Raw genomic sequence first — 17,489 nt, 5'->3', positions numbered from 1 at the left:
GTCAGTAGCCTCTTGGACGAAGTACCTAAACTTCATAATTCACACTTCACATCAATGAGCTTATCTGTGGAATATTTAGGATCTGTCATCAATATAGTCAATCTATAGACGAATAATTTTAAAAAATCTTATTGTCAACAAATCTATAATTCAATTCAGAGATTCAATTACAATACTACGGAAAATTGTAAAACTACGGAAAACATATCATTGAATTGATTTCATGATTTAAAAATAGAAAAATGTGTTGTGCGTTACGACGTATTGTATTTGTTTTAATTTTTAATTAAATGTTTAACTGCGTTGTTTGCCATTTTATCCATACTGTGAAATATAATATTGAAAATGGAGTGTACTCAGAGACTGGAATGCACGCAAGATTTGTATGAGACGCATAGCCAGAGATGTCCCAAAGAGGTTTGATAACACATTATAAGATTAACTTACTTATAACGCTACGTTTTCAATATTTTATAGTGATTACTTACCTATGTTATCAGATTGTAATAATTTGGTTATGAATTAAGTTAATAACCGATCCAGATATTAACTAAATGCACACTTTAATTTGTGGGTTTTTGGTACTGTACACCAACAACTAATACAGAATACTATAGTATAGTATATGTATACATTGACATTCAGCCTTTTCGCCTAGGGCTGTTAAACATATATTTTCCATACAATTACTTATGTCCTGTTGGATGAATGACAAGTGTATCTAGCACACTACATGGAAAATTATTTGTATAGACAGATATTCTAACATACCATAAGGCAAATAAAATGGAATACTATCTATTAAGTATCCCTTAAGGCCATATGACTTTCTTATAGTATAATATAAAGCCATTATGTAGAGTTAGCAAACTAAATAGCTGAAAAAATTCCAAGGTTCAAAGTGTGTCAAGTTTAATTGAAACATTTTTTTTTTATTGTGGAAACTAAAGTAAATCCTTTTTATTTTATTTTTGTGGAGATATGTTTTTTTTTATGTGTGAACAAAATAATTAGGAGGCAATTTGAAATTTTGAATTTGTTCACTGCTACTTATCTATCTGAATGTCAATAACAACCTTGAACATTTGAGGATATATGTTAGCAAATATTTTGTTTGCAATAACAATTTGCAATGTAACAGTGATACTACTGTAACAATAATTACGAGGTGATCATTGAGCTAAGTACAAACTCAGGTCTTAACAAATCACTAAACAAATTCAAAGTACATTTTTTATAATTTCTATAAATATCTATTGCAGATTGGATTTCTTGGGATATGTGGCACAAAGTATCCAGTGAAAAAAGGTTTCAACAAGATTGGCAGGGATCCTCAGACATGTACTATTATATTAAATCTAAATGTAAGTAAAATATTTACGTAATTAATATTTAAGGTAATAATATTTTTATTATGAATATCTATCTGTTGCTAGTACATCTCATAATGATAAATGGGAGATTATTATCAAATTGCCTAAATAATATTAAACACACAAAACGCTATTATTCCCAAATAAGTATGTAGAGGTGCATCTAGGGCACTCACTTTTCACCTCAATATGTTTCATCCTATGATGTAACAGAACCTATCACAATATCAGAGACAAATTCCATATTTTGGGCTGGTAGTAAGCAAATAAACACAAATTCAATTTGCACAATTTTGAATTGATGCCAGTTTTTCGACTTCAGAGTGGTTTAGCACCAAGCCTGTATCAAAACTATGTTGTCAAGGCAATCCTAAATTAATATATAAATAAATAACAAAATATATTTAATTTGGAGAGCCATGGTTCAAAATTGTAACTGCAAGCTTTTTACCTTCTATAACTGATTCTTCAGATAGGGATGGGTAAAATTAAATTATATTATTGGACTTGAAACAGTGCAACAGATTTTAGAACCCCTATAATTATATTTTTTATAATTTCAGACAGTATCAAGGCAACATGCAGTGATAAATGTACTGGGCGATAATAATTACATGATTATGGACTTGGGATCCGCTAACAAAACTAAATTGGGTGATGTGAGTATAGTTATAGTATATACATAGACATTTTGACATTGCTTTGATAAATGAAACCATATACTTGTCTTATTGAAAACAATACTTTACTCTAAGTTATTTTAACCATAAATGTAAAATGTAAAATTGTAAAAATAAAATGTGTAAGTTTTTAATAATATTAATAAAAAGTAATTTTAAATTTACATGTCCTTAGGCCAACTACTGCTACACAAGGAGAATTTATGTTACTTTCAGTCAGAATTACACTTATACCCACCTCATATGCACTAGACTATATAATGATAAAAAAATATGAAAACTGTACCTGGGGTTTTTGGCGAAAATATTTATTTATGGATAATTTTTTGCACAGCAAAGTTAGCAGATCTAAAGATGTTTCTACGTTTAATTTAGTAATGCAATGTAAAATTGTCCCTGTGCAGTAGTTTTTAATTTATAAAGAGTAATGCAATAAAAAATTATAATGTCATTACGTCGTAAAATTTAAGCCAAGTCATTTGAGAATGTTTATTTGGATTGATCTGTTACAGAGAAAGCTTCAGCCATACGTTGCTCATCCGCTCAGAGATGGTGACACAGTACAATTCGGCGATGTGTTTGGTATATTCAGACTACTAGAACAAGATGATGATCTACCAATGACACAAGCTATCGACATTCCAGAAACACCAGTGAGCAACCACTATGTGTCTAGGATAAACAAAGTGCCTATAACTATGGTGCCAGAATCACCAGATGTGAGTGACAAGGTTAGTACGAGTAATTTATGCATTTTGGAGGCTTGTTGTGCATTCTTGTTGTTTAACTGTCAAATTAAACAACAAGAGTGCCCAATTTTTGTAATGCGCTTTATTATCATGATCGATTTTAAACTTATGCACTATTTTGCAGGAAGATTCCTTTGTGGCTCCATCACAAAAGAGTGTTCTAAATGAGTCGAACCATCTCTTTGTAAGACCGTCTAACAAAACTACATCTATACAATCTGTTGGAAGTAACAAAATAAATAATGTGTTTTGGAATTCATCTAAAAAATCAAAGTCTTTGAGTTTGTCTTTGAACAATTCAAATGTTAGTCTGGATAGTTCTGATCCAACAGTCGAAAATCGGTTGAGTTGTGAAAACAATGATATTCATGAAATGGAGACACAGGATCTGCTTCCAAAAAAAAATAATAGCTCTAGTTTGATCTACGCGGCAGAAACACAAATGCCAGAAGATGTACCTAAACAATCGATTTACAGTCAAGACACCCAAGCTGATCCAACAATTATAGAACATAAAATACCTGGCGTGCAAAGGGTTAATACGCAACATGAAATGGAGATCAATTTGTATACTTCTAATAAAGAAAATGAAGATGATGTTCACGAAGCCGAAACACAATTGTACCAAATAGAAAAAGCAAGCGTGTCTGGAACACCAAGTAAAAACTTAACAAAGGAAGCAGAGAAAACTGATGATAAATCTAATGAGAAAAATAATTCATCTCATGATGTAATAATATTTGATGAAATTGATACACAATCATTTGATGGTCCTTTTGAGTCCCAAAGCATTTTACCAGAAGACGAAATGTCACCTAATCGTATACAAAATTATAACACAGAAACCAATAAAAACAAAATTGAAAAAGGAAGTGTAGAAAAACCTAATAAAAGAAACATTCGAGTTAAGTCGAATGACTCCACTGACTGTGAAGATATGGACACAGTGTTAACGCAAGTGATACCAACCACAATCAATAATTCTGATGAAGACGTCACCGACTGTGAGGATAATGGGAATAATTTAATTAATGAAACGGATAATAAAACCGGTAATAAGACCAGTGGTATTGAAGATTTACAAACACAAATAATCGTGCCAGAGGCGTCGAATGATACGGTAAAGAATCTTCATGATATGGCTACACAAATAATTGTAGAAAACACAAAATCAATCAGTGGCACTGCTGTCGAAAATCGTGAAGAGGAAACAAACTTTGAAGACTTACCTACACAAATAATTGTTGAAGATATAAATCAAGGTAAATCAGCAGTGGAAAATAATCCTAATGATGAAATAGATTATGCAGATTTGCCTACACAAATATTAGTTGAAAATATACGACCTGTTGATTCTGTGATTAGGGATGTTGAAGAAGAGATAAACTATGAAGACTTGCCTACACAAATTATTAATCAAGATGTAGTAAATAGTCCAAAATCTGTTCATCTACGAAATGAAATGAACCATTCTGAAGACATAACTAAATCATTTAAAATTCCTTTACAAGCTCCCAAAAAAAGTAAACAGAAAGATATTTCGACGATACCGGCTGAGATTATTACGCTAGAAGATGATCAATACTATCAGTCGACTCAAGATATTTATAACGATTTAAACTCTCAAGAAGAATGTGGCCCCGAAATTATTGGAAAAAACAACAATGTGTCGAAAATGTTATCAGTCGATGTAAATAACATGTCGCGGAATTCTATTATAGATTGTATCATCGGTTACAGTTCACCAAGCAAAAAAATAACAAAAAAGCTTCTATCGGACAAAACTATCAACGACGATGACTACAAAATAGTAAATAAAAGTCCTGATTCTAACAAAGAAAAACAATTAGACGGTGGTGATAGTCTAGTAAAAGAAATTCAAAAAATGCCTAGTGACAGCTCGGATGTGGACGCTACCCCTAAAAAAAAGGTAGCGCTAAAATTTACTGAGAATGATTTGCCGAATACTCAAGAAATCAAAGAATTTATAAAATTTAACCCAAAACATGGCACTGATATTTTGTCCAGTGACTCTGAAACTGAAAACAATTCACAGGAAGAGGCGATACCGTTATTTTCTAAAAAGAATAAAAGAACAATTGATGCGAAAATGGACCTTACCAAAACATTCGAGGCTCTGCCTACAAGAATTATTACAAGAGTACGAAAACCTACAGAAAAAGGATCTAACACCATTTTGAAACCGACTTTTTTGACTGAGCAAGAGGACGGTATTGATAAAGATATTATAAACGAAAATATTTCACGGCTCAAAACGATCTTTGGAAGACCTAAAAGTCTTAATAAAGAATCAAACAAAATATTGGACAAATCCAGTTTAAACAAAGAAAAGGGAACGACAAAACAGGATGAACGAGGAGAATCATCCAAATCCTCTAAAAGTAAAGTAAACGAGAAATCCACACTAGAAATAAGTAAAGTTGTCACAAAAAAGGATTCAGTAAAGGCTGATTCAAATTGTGAAACTAAAAGTACTAATAAAAGAACTAGGGATAGAAAGAAAGATAATAATGACAATAAAAAAGATAACGAACATAAATCGCCTAAAAAAATAAAAGTTGAAAGAAAACCAAGAACAAAAACATCAAATACTCTGCAAATAGAACTACAAGAACATGATTATGCTCAGACAAGTCTTAATTCAACAGTGGGATCAAACAACAGCAGCAGAAGAAGTGGAAGAAGTAAAAAAGAAAAAACAAACGATAAAATTGTATTTCCAGAATTGGAAACAGATAACGTAAAACCGAAACGTACGTATAGAAAACGTACAAAAAAGACTCCCGAAACATACAGCAATGAACAAAATTCTTCAGAACCAGTAACAGAACCTAGACGAAGTAGACGAATAAAGGCTACCAAAGATGTTAAGGAAAACGATCAGACACCACCGAAACCTAAATCAATATTGAAACCATCCCTATGTGATCAAAGTACCGTGTACAATAAATCTACGGAATCTGTGACTGAATATCCGAAAAGCTTAAAGAGATCGGCAGAATTCAAAGGGTTGCAAGTGCCAAGTCCTAAGCGGTCGAGATCTGCGGATGATCAAAATAGTAGTTTGAGACCACAGAAAACTCATTATGTGCTATTTACTACGTTTCCGACTGAAGGAGTGCAGGATAAACTGGAAAAATTGGGTAAGTGAGAACAATGTTTGCTTCTATAGTCTTTTTATTATATTTTTGGCTAAACATACTAGTATTTTAAAATGAGACTGTACGAGCAGATAGTAGTAGGTTTCCTGCCGTTGTTAAAGCAAAAATTTCGAAAGATATTATTTATTTATTTATTTATTACACTTTATACACAAACCCCCTTATTCATAAACGTTTTTTTATCTAAGGACGGAATAAAGCTTTGATAACAAGCCTGTTTCTCAGTGCCCAACGGCACTGAGAAATAGACATAGGACCGTTGTAATTGGTTATTATTGTTGTATTTCAATATTAGCCAATCACAACGGCCCTACGTCTACGCACTGCGAAGACTGCCATGCCGTCAGCACTGAGAAACAGACTTGTTATCACAGCCTTATTCGGTCGTTAGATAAAAAATGTCTATGAATAAGGAGGTTAGAGTTTAAAGGCGGACTTAATGCCGAAGGCATTCTCTACCAGTCAACCTTTAGGTTAAATTTTTTTTGTTTATTATCCGTCACATATTAAAATTGTAGAGTTAACGAGCAAAGAGTTAGAAAATTCTTAACGGCAATTATCACCACTATTTGTGCAGGTGCGGTGACAGTGACGGAAGTGAGCGCGTGCTCGGTGCTGCTGACGACGGCGTTGCGGCGCACGTTCAAGCTGCTGTGCGCCGTGGGGCTCGGCCGGCCCGTGGTGGGTCCCGCCTGGGTACAGGCCTGCGTCGACACCAACACCATCGTCGGTGAGCCAAGTATTTTCAACTTAGGACCTGACTGGTTTCATCCTACTAGCAAACTGATGCTATCGATAGATATAATATTTCGTCCAAGGCTTTACTCATTACTGAAACTGATGTTGATATTTGAAGTGAAAGTGTTCAGTGATACTTGTTTAAATTGCAATAGATGCCACTTAAAACTAATCTGGCGGAACTGTGCTAATAAATAAGATCCATCTCTAGTGAGAGTATTCGATACTAAATGACTCGAGTATCGATACTGCGAACCATAAGCAACTATGTTATGGCAATAAAAAATCAAAAGAATTATTTATTTTCAGATCCGTGGTCGTATTTATTAAAAGATGAAGAGGCAGAGAAGCGTTTCCATTTTGTATTAGAAAGGACATTGTTAGGGAAGCGAAATTATTTGCATGGCTTCACCGTGTCCTCGACACCAAATGTTGTACCGCCTGCTAAAGAAATGAAACGTAAGTGAATTCACATAAGTAAAATTGTAAATATGAATATAACATTAAATCGATTACGGTAAAATCGATTTTAGTTTCGATCGATTTATCTTTGTTGTATCAGTAAGGTGTTGCGATAAAAAGCAGTAGAGAGCAACTTAACATTAATCGTTGCAGAGATAGTGGAGTGTTCTGGCGGTGTATGGGGGGAGGGCGGGTCGCGGTGGGTGGTGGTGTCGAACTCGCGGGACAGCGCGCTGTGGCCCGCACTGCGCCGCCGCGGAGCCGACATCGTGTCGCCGGAGTTCGTGCTGGCCGGCGTGCTCAGACAGATACCGGACGTGAAGCCATACCTCTACTTGTGAATGTACATATTGTATAGTGTTTACATATAAACGTTTTATAAATCATCGACAAATTTTATTGTGTTGTCCTTATGATGTAATGTTATAATTCTCGTGCATTTAAAAAAATCATCGGGAGCGTCCAAAGCTGGCGAATACGTGGTACGCGTGTCCCTGGCATACAGTTGCTCTAATAATTTGCGCGCTTCTTTATTTGATGCCTTGCGCTAATCGCACCTATCAAGTCTGATTCCTTATGATCAAGCTCCTCAAATAAAAATAAAAAATAAAACATTATTTTGAATACTTGTCTTTTTAACTGATATAAACCCTAAGATGTTTTTATTACATAGATACGTTATCCGAGCTCAATACTGGCAAGACGAAAGTAAGGTAACTGCCCGACATTCACTTAGTCAACCTCCAACCACTGTCGCGACTAGTCGGCTTACTAACTTTTTGTATTTTTATAAATAAAATGCCTTCCTGTGTTTTTAGACGATGTACACATTATACTCCAACTGTGAATGAAAAACGTTTCATTTTATACGTTAGTAATAAGTATACACTCTTTAACTTACTTTTTAAACTAATAAATGCATTTTATTCGACTGTCATGGCGACGGGGCGGCCGACGCTCGGGCCCATTCGGAACCACTCGGGCTCGCTCGGGCCGTATCGATGCGAGCCGCTAGGGCTGTGACTATAGTAAATACTCCGCTGTTTTTATGTGCAATTTTGTTAGTGTATGACGCGTCTATTTGTAAAATGTCATTGTATAAACCTATTTTTTTAATCTTGTATAATAAGAACCGAATTATCTACATAATGGATCCAAATAACAAATATGTGAATGAGGTGCAATATATTCCTGTTCTGTGGGAAGTTCGTTGCCAGAGCATTTCTATACTTATAGCATTTATGCTTTGACTTATAAAAATGTGTTATGTTTCATGTTATATTGTTGTTCAAAATAATTTGACACAATAGGTTGTGTGTGTCTATAATTTGTGTATGTTAAACTGTAAAAATTTTATTGTAGAAATCAATCCGCCTTTTATGGCATTTTAATTTTGCATATAATTTTACTTATCTATATAATTCTTATATAAGTTAGTTTATAACCCACCGTAACCATTTTTAATATGTTTCATTCCTTCTTTTATCAAGTTTTTTTTACCAATGAGTCAATCTCACTATAAATCTTATAAAATTTTCGGATGTTTATTAGAAGTAAACACCGAAAGAGCTGAAGAGATTTTGATGACATTTATTACAGAAATAAATCGCCCTCTGGATTAAGATATAGATTACTTTTTAATCCAATAATTTACTTCTGAACATTTTTTTAAGATAAGCAATAAGGATCCCTGCTATGATTTAGGGATTTTTCATTTTTGTAACGGGAAAGGCTTTTCACCCCAGCAAAAATGTTTAAACACGTTTTAGCATAAAGTATATAGTTACTTGCTTGACTTCTTGGCTATTTGTTATCGTTTTATTGAGTGCCATTTATTCGTATTGTCCAAAAATTTGATAAACTTGGTGTAGCTGTGCTGCATCATTTTAATTAACGGTTTCACTAATTATTTCCGAAATGAAACGAAATCGCATGAAACAATTTACTGGAATCCTTAACATGTTATAATACAATTTTAGCAGTCTTAGGTGCTCATGTGAATTTCCGGGTTAATATTGCCGCCACCACTTTATAGTTACTAGATAAGGGAGACAAGCTTCAGCGTAAACAATTACAAAACAATGTGATGAATTATCACCCGTTTCAAATACAATTTTGCCGCTTTATATTTTTTTTTCTTTGGCCTTAGAGGACAGACTATATTACGACCATACTGCCTAGTCTTACAAATTTTGCCACTTTATAAACAGATATAAAGGTATGTCCACATGAACTGCTGATATCACTGTCATGTACCGGTTAAGCCGTAATTCTGGGACTTTTGGGCACAGATTTCTATGGAGGTTTTACTGTACAGTGTACACGAGTAGGTACCTACTATGCATAATATAATATAGAAACTAATAATAACATAATTTCATTTTCAAAATGTAAAATATATTTTTTTTTTGTTTTGTAAAATCTGAAATTGTCTGCATAATTATTTTGTTTTTAATTTATGACTTTTATTCAACAAAAATGAGTACACTCATCACTGTGATTATAAGGCTTTGTTTACAATAAATGTTTTGATATGTCATTGTGCTTTATTAATTGAAGATCCGGTATTTTATTATTATTACTATTGATCTTTTTGAGCCAATCTAAGAAAGTATTATGTGGGTACTTTGAAAAAATAGTAGTGCAATACAGTAATGGGAGGTATATTTCTATTCTATTAGGTTTTTATTTTTATATTTATCAGAGATAAATATTATATCAGAGATAATTAGAGAATAATATATTTCCTATTTATTATATGTTTTCCGTGTAGTTTGAACACTTGATTATTTAGCAAATAGGACAAGGGCTCTTTTGAAACCGACTTAGAAAAGATTATCAATTCTGCGTGTTTTTTAGGGTTACGAACCTTAAAAGGAATAAACCGACCAAGTGCGAGTCGGACTCGCGCACCGAGTGTTCTGTACAAACCTGTAGGTAAGGTGAGAGGTGGGGCAAGTGCGCCGACGGGGTAAGTGCACCTACCCTAAAAAAATCGAGAACTATTGATGTTATACAATTACCGCAATCTTACATCTATGCTACTAACTGAAATACAGTTCCACTAAATAACATAAATGGCTATTCATTTTAATACGATTTATTCGCCATTTTATTTTAAGTGTCATTTAGACCTGTAAACCGAGATGACCCCGTGAAAGATAACATCAAATATTTCAAGATATTTAACATATTTCTGTAAACCAGTAAGGTGAATACATAGTTTAAACCTTTTATTTTAACTACCTGCCTGAATTTCATTTATATATACTAAAATAAAGGATTTTTTAGCAATGCGAAAAAATGTACCTTAAAAATTGTCGAGTAGGGCAAGTGCGCCACAGTTAATAGTCGTATGGCGCACTTGCCCCTGATCCATATGTAACCAACCTTTTAGAGAATAAGTATTACTAATATGAATTATTATTATTAAAATGTTATTAACAGCAGATTTTTTGTACTCAAGGTATTTTGTTTTGAGCCGACTTAAATAAAAGGGCGTATTAGTTAATTCGTTTTTACAAAAGAAAAACTGTAATACCTTGGTCTAGAGCAACTTTACGTGAATAGGTTGCAACTGTTCGATCAGGCACGTTATCTGGGTATAATGCAGCTAAAACATATCAAATGTCATAAGGCCAAATTCTAAGTAATTGAGTTATAACGCATTCAAAATTGTTAATTTCTACATTTTTGTGTTTTTTTTAGTTTTTAGAAATAAAATGGATTTTATATAAGGGCTACCATTTTTTTATTCCAACATATCCGCACACAAATCTCTAGCATAGCAAAAACTTATATATAAAAAAAAATCTAAAATGTTTTCAAGCCCTGATTTACAAATATATGGCGCACTTACCCCGAATTTGATTTGACAGCCATAGTTTGTTATAATATTGAGTGATTAAAAATTATCCAAGAGCAATGCGAGTAAAACTTATTTCTCTATGGAATAAAGTGAGTGTTTTCGTTATAATGTTTCATATTGGCGTGTTTTTTTACACAGGCGCACTTACCCCATTTCCAGTGGTAAGTGCGCTTACTACCATTTTTTTTTACTTTGAGCAAAATATTATTAATTTATGGTCCGATTTCCTTGAATGGCTATAGGTTGTTATCACAAAATACCAAATATTCTTAAATTAATAAAATTACATTCTTAAGTCAGCACATAAAGAAATTATTTTGCATTGAATCCAGCTATGAAAATTTTATGGCGCACTTAACCCGACCGACCTTATATAAGTAAAAGTTCACCCATCACAAAAATCGAGTCATAGTTATGGTATTTTTATTGCAAAATAAAATCCATAACATTACAATATGGAGAGCTGGAGGAGCATAAATTAAAGAAATAGGTCTAAAATTAACGAATGGAAAACGATAAAACAATATGGTTTGACGGCTGATAGATTCATATTATAACTACACATTACACAATAGATAAATTGATCAGTTGACTAAAATGTGTGGTGCGTAACTGAACCCTTTATATTTCTTTTTATGAAAATTAATACTATTTAATTATTGTTTATTAAACATAAATTTCGTTTTGAGTGGCATACAGATAAGCTGTTTCCTAGAAATATTTGACGAAAAATGAAAATGTTTGACGAAATTTCTTACTTCGATGGAATTGAAAAGTTATTGCTGGCAACACTGATGAGACTACCTATATTACGGAAAGTCCCGGGTATATGTACTCTAGTTTATTGGTCTCTGATATGTACGATTCACAATCGTAAAAGAAGTTTCCTAATCTGTGATTTAAAACATAGTATACTGTATAATGTAATTCTTCATCCACGGATTTAGTCTGGAATCTGTTCACTCTGCTGTTCATGAGTGTTATGTTTACATTCCCAATTGTGGTTATATTGCATCATAGATTTAATATATAAGTAATACTTACTGGAAATATTGCATACAGTAAGTACCATACGAAGTTACGTATGTTTTATTTTTTGTTCCTACTCCACAAGATAATATATCTTTGCGATAATATTCTTATTAAATTATCTAAGTGTAACATTAAAAGGGGGGAAGGGTTAAGAACAATAAATAAAAAAAAATTATCCTACTGCGTAAAACCGAGTGAAAAGAAGAAAAATGTTTCGCTATTCGCGCAATCTTGTTTGCGCTATTTAGCTTGCACCTTTCCGTAGTATCATAAAGAATCTTTGGATGCAAGCCAAGAATTAAAATATTCATGGAAGATTGCATTTTATGGTGATATTAGCTATTTTCTCAATATACTTAGTGTAATTTATTACTATTTATAAAATGGTGCCTATTGTAAACCTCCAATGTACGCAAGATTTGTATAAGCCGCACAGCCTGTTGGTTCAAAGAGACAAGAGGTTTATTACTATAATGTTATTACTTCGTTTATATTATTATTATTGCAGTAGAAAAAAATATCCTACCTTAGTACACTGGTTATTTGAAACTATTATAATACTTAAAAAATCTGTCTATTCATATAGAAATATGATACATAAGAATATGGAATCCAAAACGGCTGAACAAATATTAAGGAAATTATTAGGTACTTAATCTTCTAATCGACCTAGTGGGTGATCTTGTGAAGTTTGCTAGTAATTGCACCTCCAGAAGTGATTGGCTATTGATGTGCTACCGCTGCAAATTCATCATATTTATTTTAAATTTTTTATCATTATTATAATTTTATCATTATTATATTGTTATTGTCGTTACAATGCTAAAATTATACCCCAATTATTGTTGTAATGTTGTTCACTGGTTTTATTTTATATGCAGATATATTGAATTCTTATATCCTATGTTTTTCCTACAAATACACAAAATTCAAAAACATACTATTTAATATTAATAAACAATATAATAATATCACTTCCTATCCTTATACTCATGACATCATACATTGAAAATATAGTATATGTCAATATTAACCTTGATATGTGTAGGTGTGATAACAATTATCAAGTGTTCAGTAAATACTTAATAAGCAACAAATATAGTCAGTTACAGTTATTATTAGGGATCTCTAATCTAAATATTGACAGAGTATTAGTTAATATATTGCTATAATATATTATATGTATTTTGTAGTTAAAAATACACTTAAGTTTTGGCCACAAACTAAATAGAAATAGCCATAACTTTTTGAAAATGTTTATTCCAGATTGAATTTCTAGGAATATTTGCCACAAAGTGGATACTTTATAAATGGGGGTCGATGAGATTGGCTGGGATCATTAGACATATGATAATGTATTTAAATTACATGTAAGTAAAAGCTTATTAACAGTCCCAAGTTATTTTCACCCACTTTTTGCAATATATATTCCGTCACATAATAGAGTAATACACATGTGATATCGCCATATCAGATATAAAATTCAGACTCCACGCTGATACCGAGCAGAAAAACCCATTATCACTTTGGTGAACTGTGACTCGAACCTGTGACCTCAGATCGGTTGATACTGATACTGGCGACCTAGTCAGTGACGAGTTATGTCAAAACAGTCTCCCTTTTTTTATAATAATTTCAATTATTATTTCTGTTTCAGTCAATATTAAGATGACATGCCCTTAGTGTGACAAATGTTCTGGATCAACAAAATAACATAATCACAATCGTGATGTGAGTATATTTCTATTTTTAAAAGGTTATGCAGATAAAAATCTGTGGTGTATTTTAATAAATAAAATACTTTATTTAACATGTAGGCGAACAAAGTTGCACTTATGATAGGTCAAAACAAAGCATAGGAATAATTATTATTATTTCTAAACAACTATTAAAATTACTTATATAACTATGGACATTTTAAATTAGGGATAAAATTTATAATAAAACGAGGTACAAACCGAAGTAACCAGCTCAAGCTGGCAGGTAGGGGGAAATATAATATAATCATAATTTATTTATTTAAGAAAGAAATAGGTTTGAATGCTTTATTAGTTAAAAATTATTGAAGCTAATATAGTAATTAATATGGGTATCATGTTCTTACTCTATTGACATATATTATTTTCTGTGAATAAGAGGATTCTGTTTTTGATTTTCAGATCAATGTGTGATTAACCCGAATAGAACGAAACCCGTAAAATCGTCTGGAAATGTTTATACATCTAGCTGGACTGATACAGCACATTGTGTTAACTTATAATAATATTATAATTAATACTGATCATTAGAGAATAGATTATAATACTGTGCATTTCCATTTTTTAAATTTCATTAAAACTATTAACGACGATGTCGGTAAGAATGGAAATAAAAGTAGTAATATAAAGACAGAAAAACTATTAGATGCTGGAAACAACGCCATGAAAATTTTTCACAGAATGCCCAGTGATAGCTCGGATGTGGACGCTACACCTAAAAAAAGGACAGTGCTAAAGTATACTGAAGGTGATTTACCAACTTGTGAAGAAATCAAACAATTAGTAAAATCGAATCTTAAAAATGACACTTATGTTTTTTCAAGTGATTCTGAAAATGAAAACAATTCACAAGAAGATAACAATTTATTTTCAAAAAGGAGAAGAAGAAAAACTGATGCAAAATTGGATCTTACCAAAAACTTCGAGGCTCTGCCTACGAGAGTTATCTCAAGAGTACGAAAACCTGTTGAAAAGGGCTCCCGTACTATTTTGACGCCAAAATATGTGATAGAACAAGAGGATGGTATTGATAAAGAAATTGTTACCGAAAATATCTCACGGATCAAAACGATCTTGGAAAAAACCAAAGCGCATAAGAAAGGATTACCTAATAAATCGCAAAAATCTAGGTTAAACATAAATAACAAAACGATAAAACAGGATATACGACGAAAAACTTCGAAATGGTCTAAAAGTAAATTAAATGATAAATCATCACTAGAAATAACTAAAATAGTTACAAGAAATGAATTCAAAAACAAGGATTTCATTGTTAAAACTAAATGTCCTAATAAAAGAATTACTGATAATAAAAAATACCGCAATGGCAATAAAAACGAAAACGAACAAAGATCGCCCAAAAAAGTTCAAAGTAAAACGATGACAAAAACGTCAAATACAATGCAAATAGAACCACAGACACATAATCCAACCAAGGCAAGTATGGACTCAACAGTAGGATTTAACCAGAATAACAGAAAAACTCGAAAAAGTTATAAGGTAGATAACAGTATTGCATCACCAGAACCTAGACGAAGTAGACGAACGAAGGCTACCAAAGATGTTAAAGAAAACGGCCCCACACCACCAAAACCTAAGTCAATATTGAAACGATTGAAAAGATCAGAATTAAATATTCTAAGTCCTACGCGGTTTCGATCATTTATTATTCAAAATAGTGGTTTGAGACCGCTAAAATCCCAAACTTCTTGACGATTGCAGTGAAGAGGCCTTGTCCATCAACGCACATTCGTCAGGTCTGGACGTATCATTATATTGTGATTTAGCAAAATGTTAATAATTTATTTTATAGTTTAAGAGACACAAACTTAAAGTATTTTTATATGCGAGAGGCCTTGCATACATGGCGCGCAGGATCCTTGTCTGATCCTTTCAATTTATATTTATAATTTACCTTTTTTGAATGTGTAGTCTTGTTATTGACCTTCGATATTGTATTAAAACAGAACAACATATTGTCTATGTACAATCTGTTGGTACTAAAAATTTTAGAATTTAAAATAATCCGTCTTGTGTGGTATTTTAAATTAACATATTTTTGAAGTCTTGAGAACTGATGCGATGTATGGCAATGAAAGCTATTTATTAATGACACATACTTTTATAAGATGTAATAAATAGCTTTCATGACAAATCATTACGGTGGAAAAAGAGATCAAAATATCGACTATTGATATGCATAGCATCAATACACTGAAAATTTATATAAATTTTAATTTTGTTACAATCTATGTACTTATTAAATCAGTTTATCTTAATTAACATTATTTTTAGCAATAAATTCATAGGTCCTAATATTATATAATAATTATTATGGACCATGAATATATTGCGACACGCCATCTGAGTAATACAGACACATACACCAGATCCAGAAATGGTCTCGCCTGAAAAAGCCAGGGGAACTTAACGGTGCTATTTATTACTGGCGTATGCAGGGACTTAGTTATGAGTAGATCCAGTGAGTGAAACTCAGTGGATTGGTCTTTGGCTCAGTAACCAGTTACTAAGAAAATGGCCATGTACTAATGTGTATTTACCAAAGAATAGTTATATTATTATATTAATAATTTTTTTTTACTCGATTCAATCGATTTTAAATTTATAAAATTTTACGCATACATTATTTGTAAAATTTTTAAGTTTTTTTTTTCATTTTTTTTTACTTGTGTATAACGCTTGGATTTTACGGCTGTGTTTTTATGTCTTGTAAAGTGTATTTTCTATAGCATATACATACACACTCAGATCTTTTTTATCCCCGAAGGGGTATTCAGAGTCACAAGTGGTGCATCCACTTTCCTGACCTTGCAACTTAGTTGCTGTGTTGTGTATAATATATTAAATAATAATATGTATTCCATAATTTTTGTACAATCAAATCAATAGGTATAATAATTGTTATAAATTTGATGTCTATTGACTTTAAAGTAAATATTGTGATGCAAGTACTTTTCTATGTTTTTAAAATTTCATATTAGAATTTTTGTGCAATAAAACAGTTAGTGTAGAATGATCACTGTGATTTTTTTATAATAAATATTGGAAGTGTAATTGTTTTTTTTTTGTCGGGTACCCAGTGTTGCAGTCCCATGGGGGCTTTGTAGGGTATTTAAGAAGTATCTGAATGCTATAATGATTGCATAATACAAAATAAGAAGCAGTAAATGGTGAAACAAATTGGTTATAGTGATCACCAAATAACTACCAAAACCGCTGAATCATTCGACATTGACAGTGTCAAGTTATCCGTAAAGTGGTCACATTATGATACAGTGTAGATCAGAATTCCATGGTTATTCTTTATTAATAGAATTTGGCACACGTAAGAATAGAGTAGTGGTTGACCACGAGGAGGTCGGGACATTCCACATTTTTTTTATTGTACAGTCAGCCACAATAGTAGCTGAACAAATTCGATTCTTAAAATGCGTCTACACATTGACATCAATTTAAATATTCATCTTTCTTTATCTAAACTAAACTCTGAATTTTATTTTAGTGGAGAAAAAAGATTCTTGATAAGGTACAATATCATCATCCTACTTCCTATTAATATTATAAACGCGAAAGTTTGCGAGGATGGTTGTCTGTGTATGCATGGTGTTTGTTCCTCTTTCACGAAAA

General features: G+C 32.2%; 2 protein-coding genes across 5 annotated transcripts; both read left to right on the top strand.

Moving 5' to 3' along the window:
- The first annotated feature begins 60 nt into the window (after positions 1 to 60).
- LOC115449225 (extracellular matrix-binding protein ebh) lies at positions 61 to 7,808 on the top strand. The gene is made up of 8 exons (XM_030176971.2): positions 61 to 417; positions 1,263 to 1,364; positions 1,937 to 2,032; positions 2,566 to 2,784; positions 2,927 to 5,966; positions 6,562 to 6,714; positions 7,032 to 7,181; positions 7,338 to 7,808. Exons 1-8 carry the CDS (start codon positions 346 to 348, stop codon positions 7,523 to 7,525), a joined length of 4,020 nt encoding a protein of 1,339 aa, XP_030032831.2. The 5' UTR covers positions 61 to 345; the 3' UTR covers positions 7,526 to 7,808.
- A 4,063-nt stretch (positions 7,809 to 11,871) lies between these two features.
- LOC115450792 (lipase 1) lies at positions 11,872 to 16,916 on the top strand. Of its 4 annotated transcripts, none has more exons than XM_037437516.1 (4): positions 11,872 to 12,113; positions 13,351 to 13,454; positions 13,742 to 13,815; positions 14,244 to 16,916. In XM_037437516.1, exon 4 carries the CDS (start codon positions 14,505 to 14,507, stop codon positions 15,552 to 15,554), a length of 1,050 nt encoding a protein of 349 aa, XP_037293413.1. In that variant the 5' UTR covers positions 11,872 to 12,113; positions 13,351 to 13,454; positions 13,742 to 13,815; positions 14,244 to 14,504; the 3' UTR covers positions 15,555 to 16,916. The 4 variants fall into 4 exon arrangements, with proteins under 4 accessions (XP_037293413.1, XP_037293416.1, XP_037293414.1 ...); XM_037437517.1 differs by lacking the exon at positions 11,872 to 12,113 and adding an exon at positions 12,148 to 12,544; XM_037437518.1 differs by lacking the exon at positions 11,872 to 12,113 and adding an exon at positions 12,395 to 12,413.
- Positions 16,917 to 17,489: the final 573 nt, after the last annotated feature.

This window comes from Manduca sexta, chromosome 11 (genome assembly GCF_014839805.1).
Source record: "Manduca sexta isolate Smith_Timp_Sample1 chromosome 11, JHU_Msex_v1.0, whole genome shotgun sequence".
NCBI classification, from domain to species: Eukaryota; Metazoa; Arthropoda; class Insecta; order Lepidoptera; family Sphingidae; genus Manduca; species Manduca sexta.
Note: the sequence above shows the minus strand (reverse complement) of the source record. Positions and strands in the feature narration are given on the sequence as shown.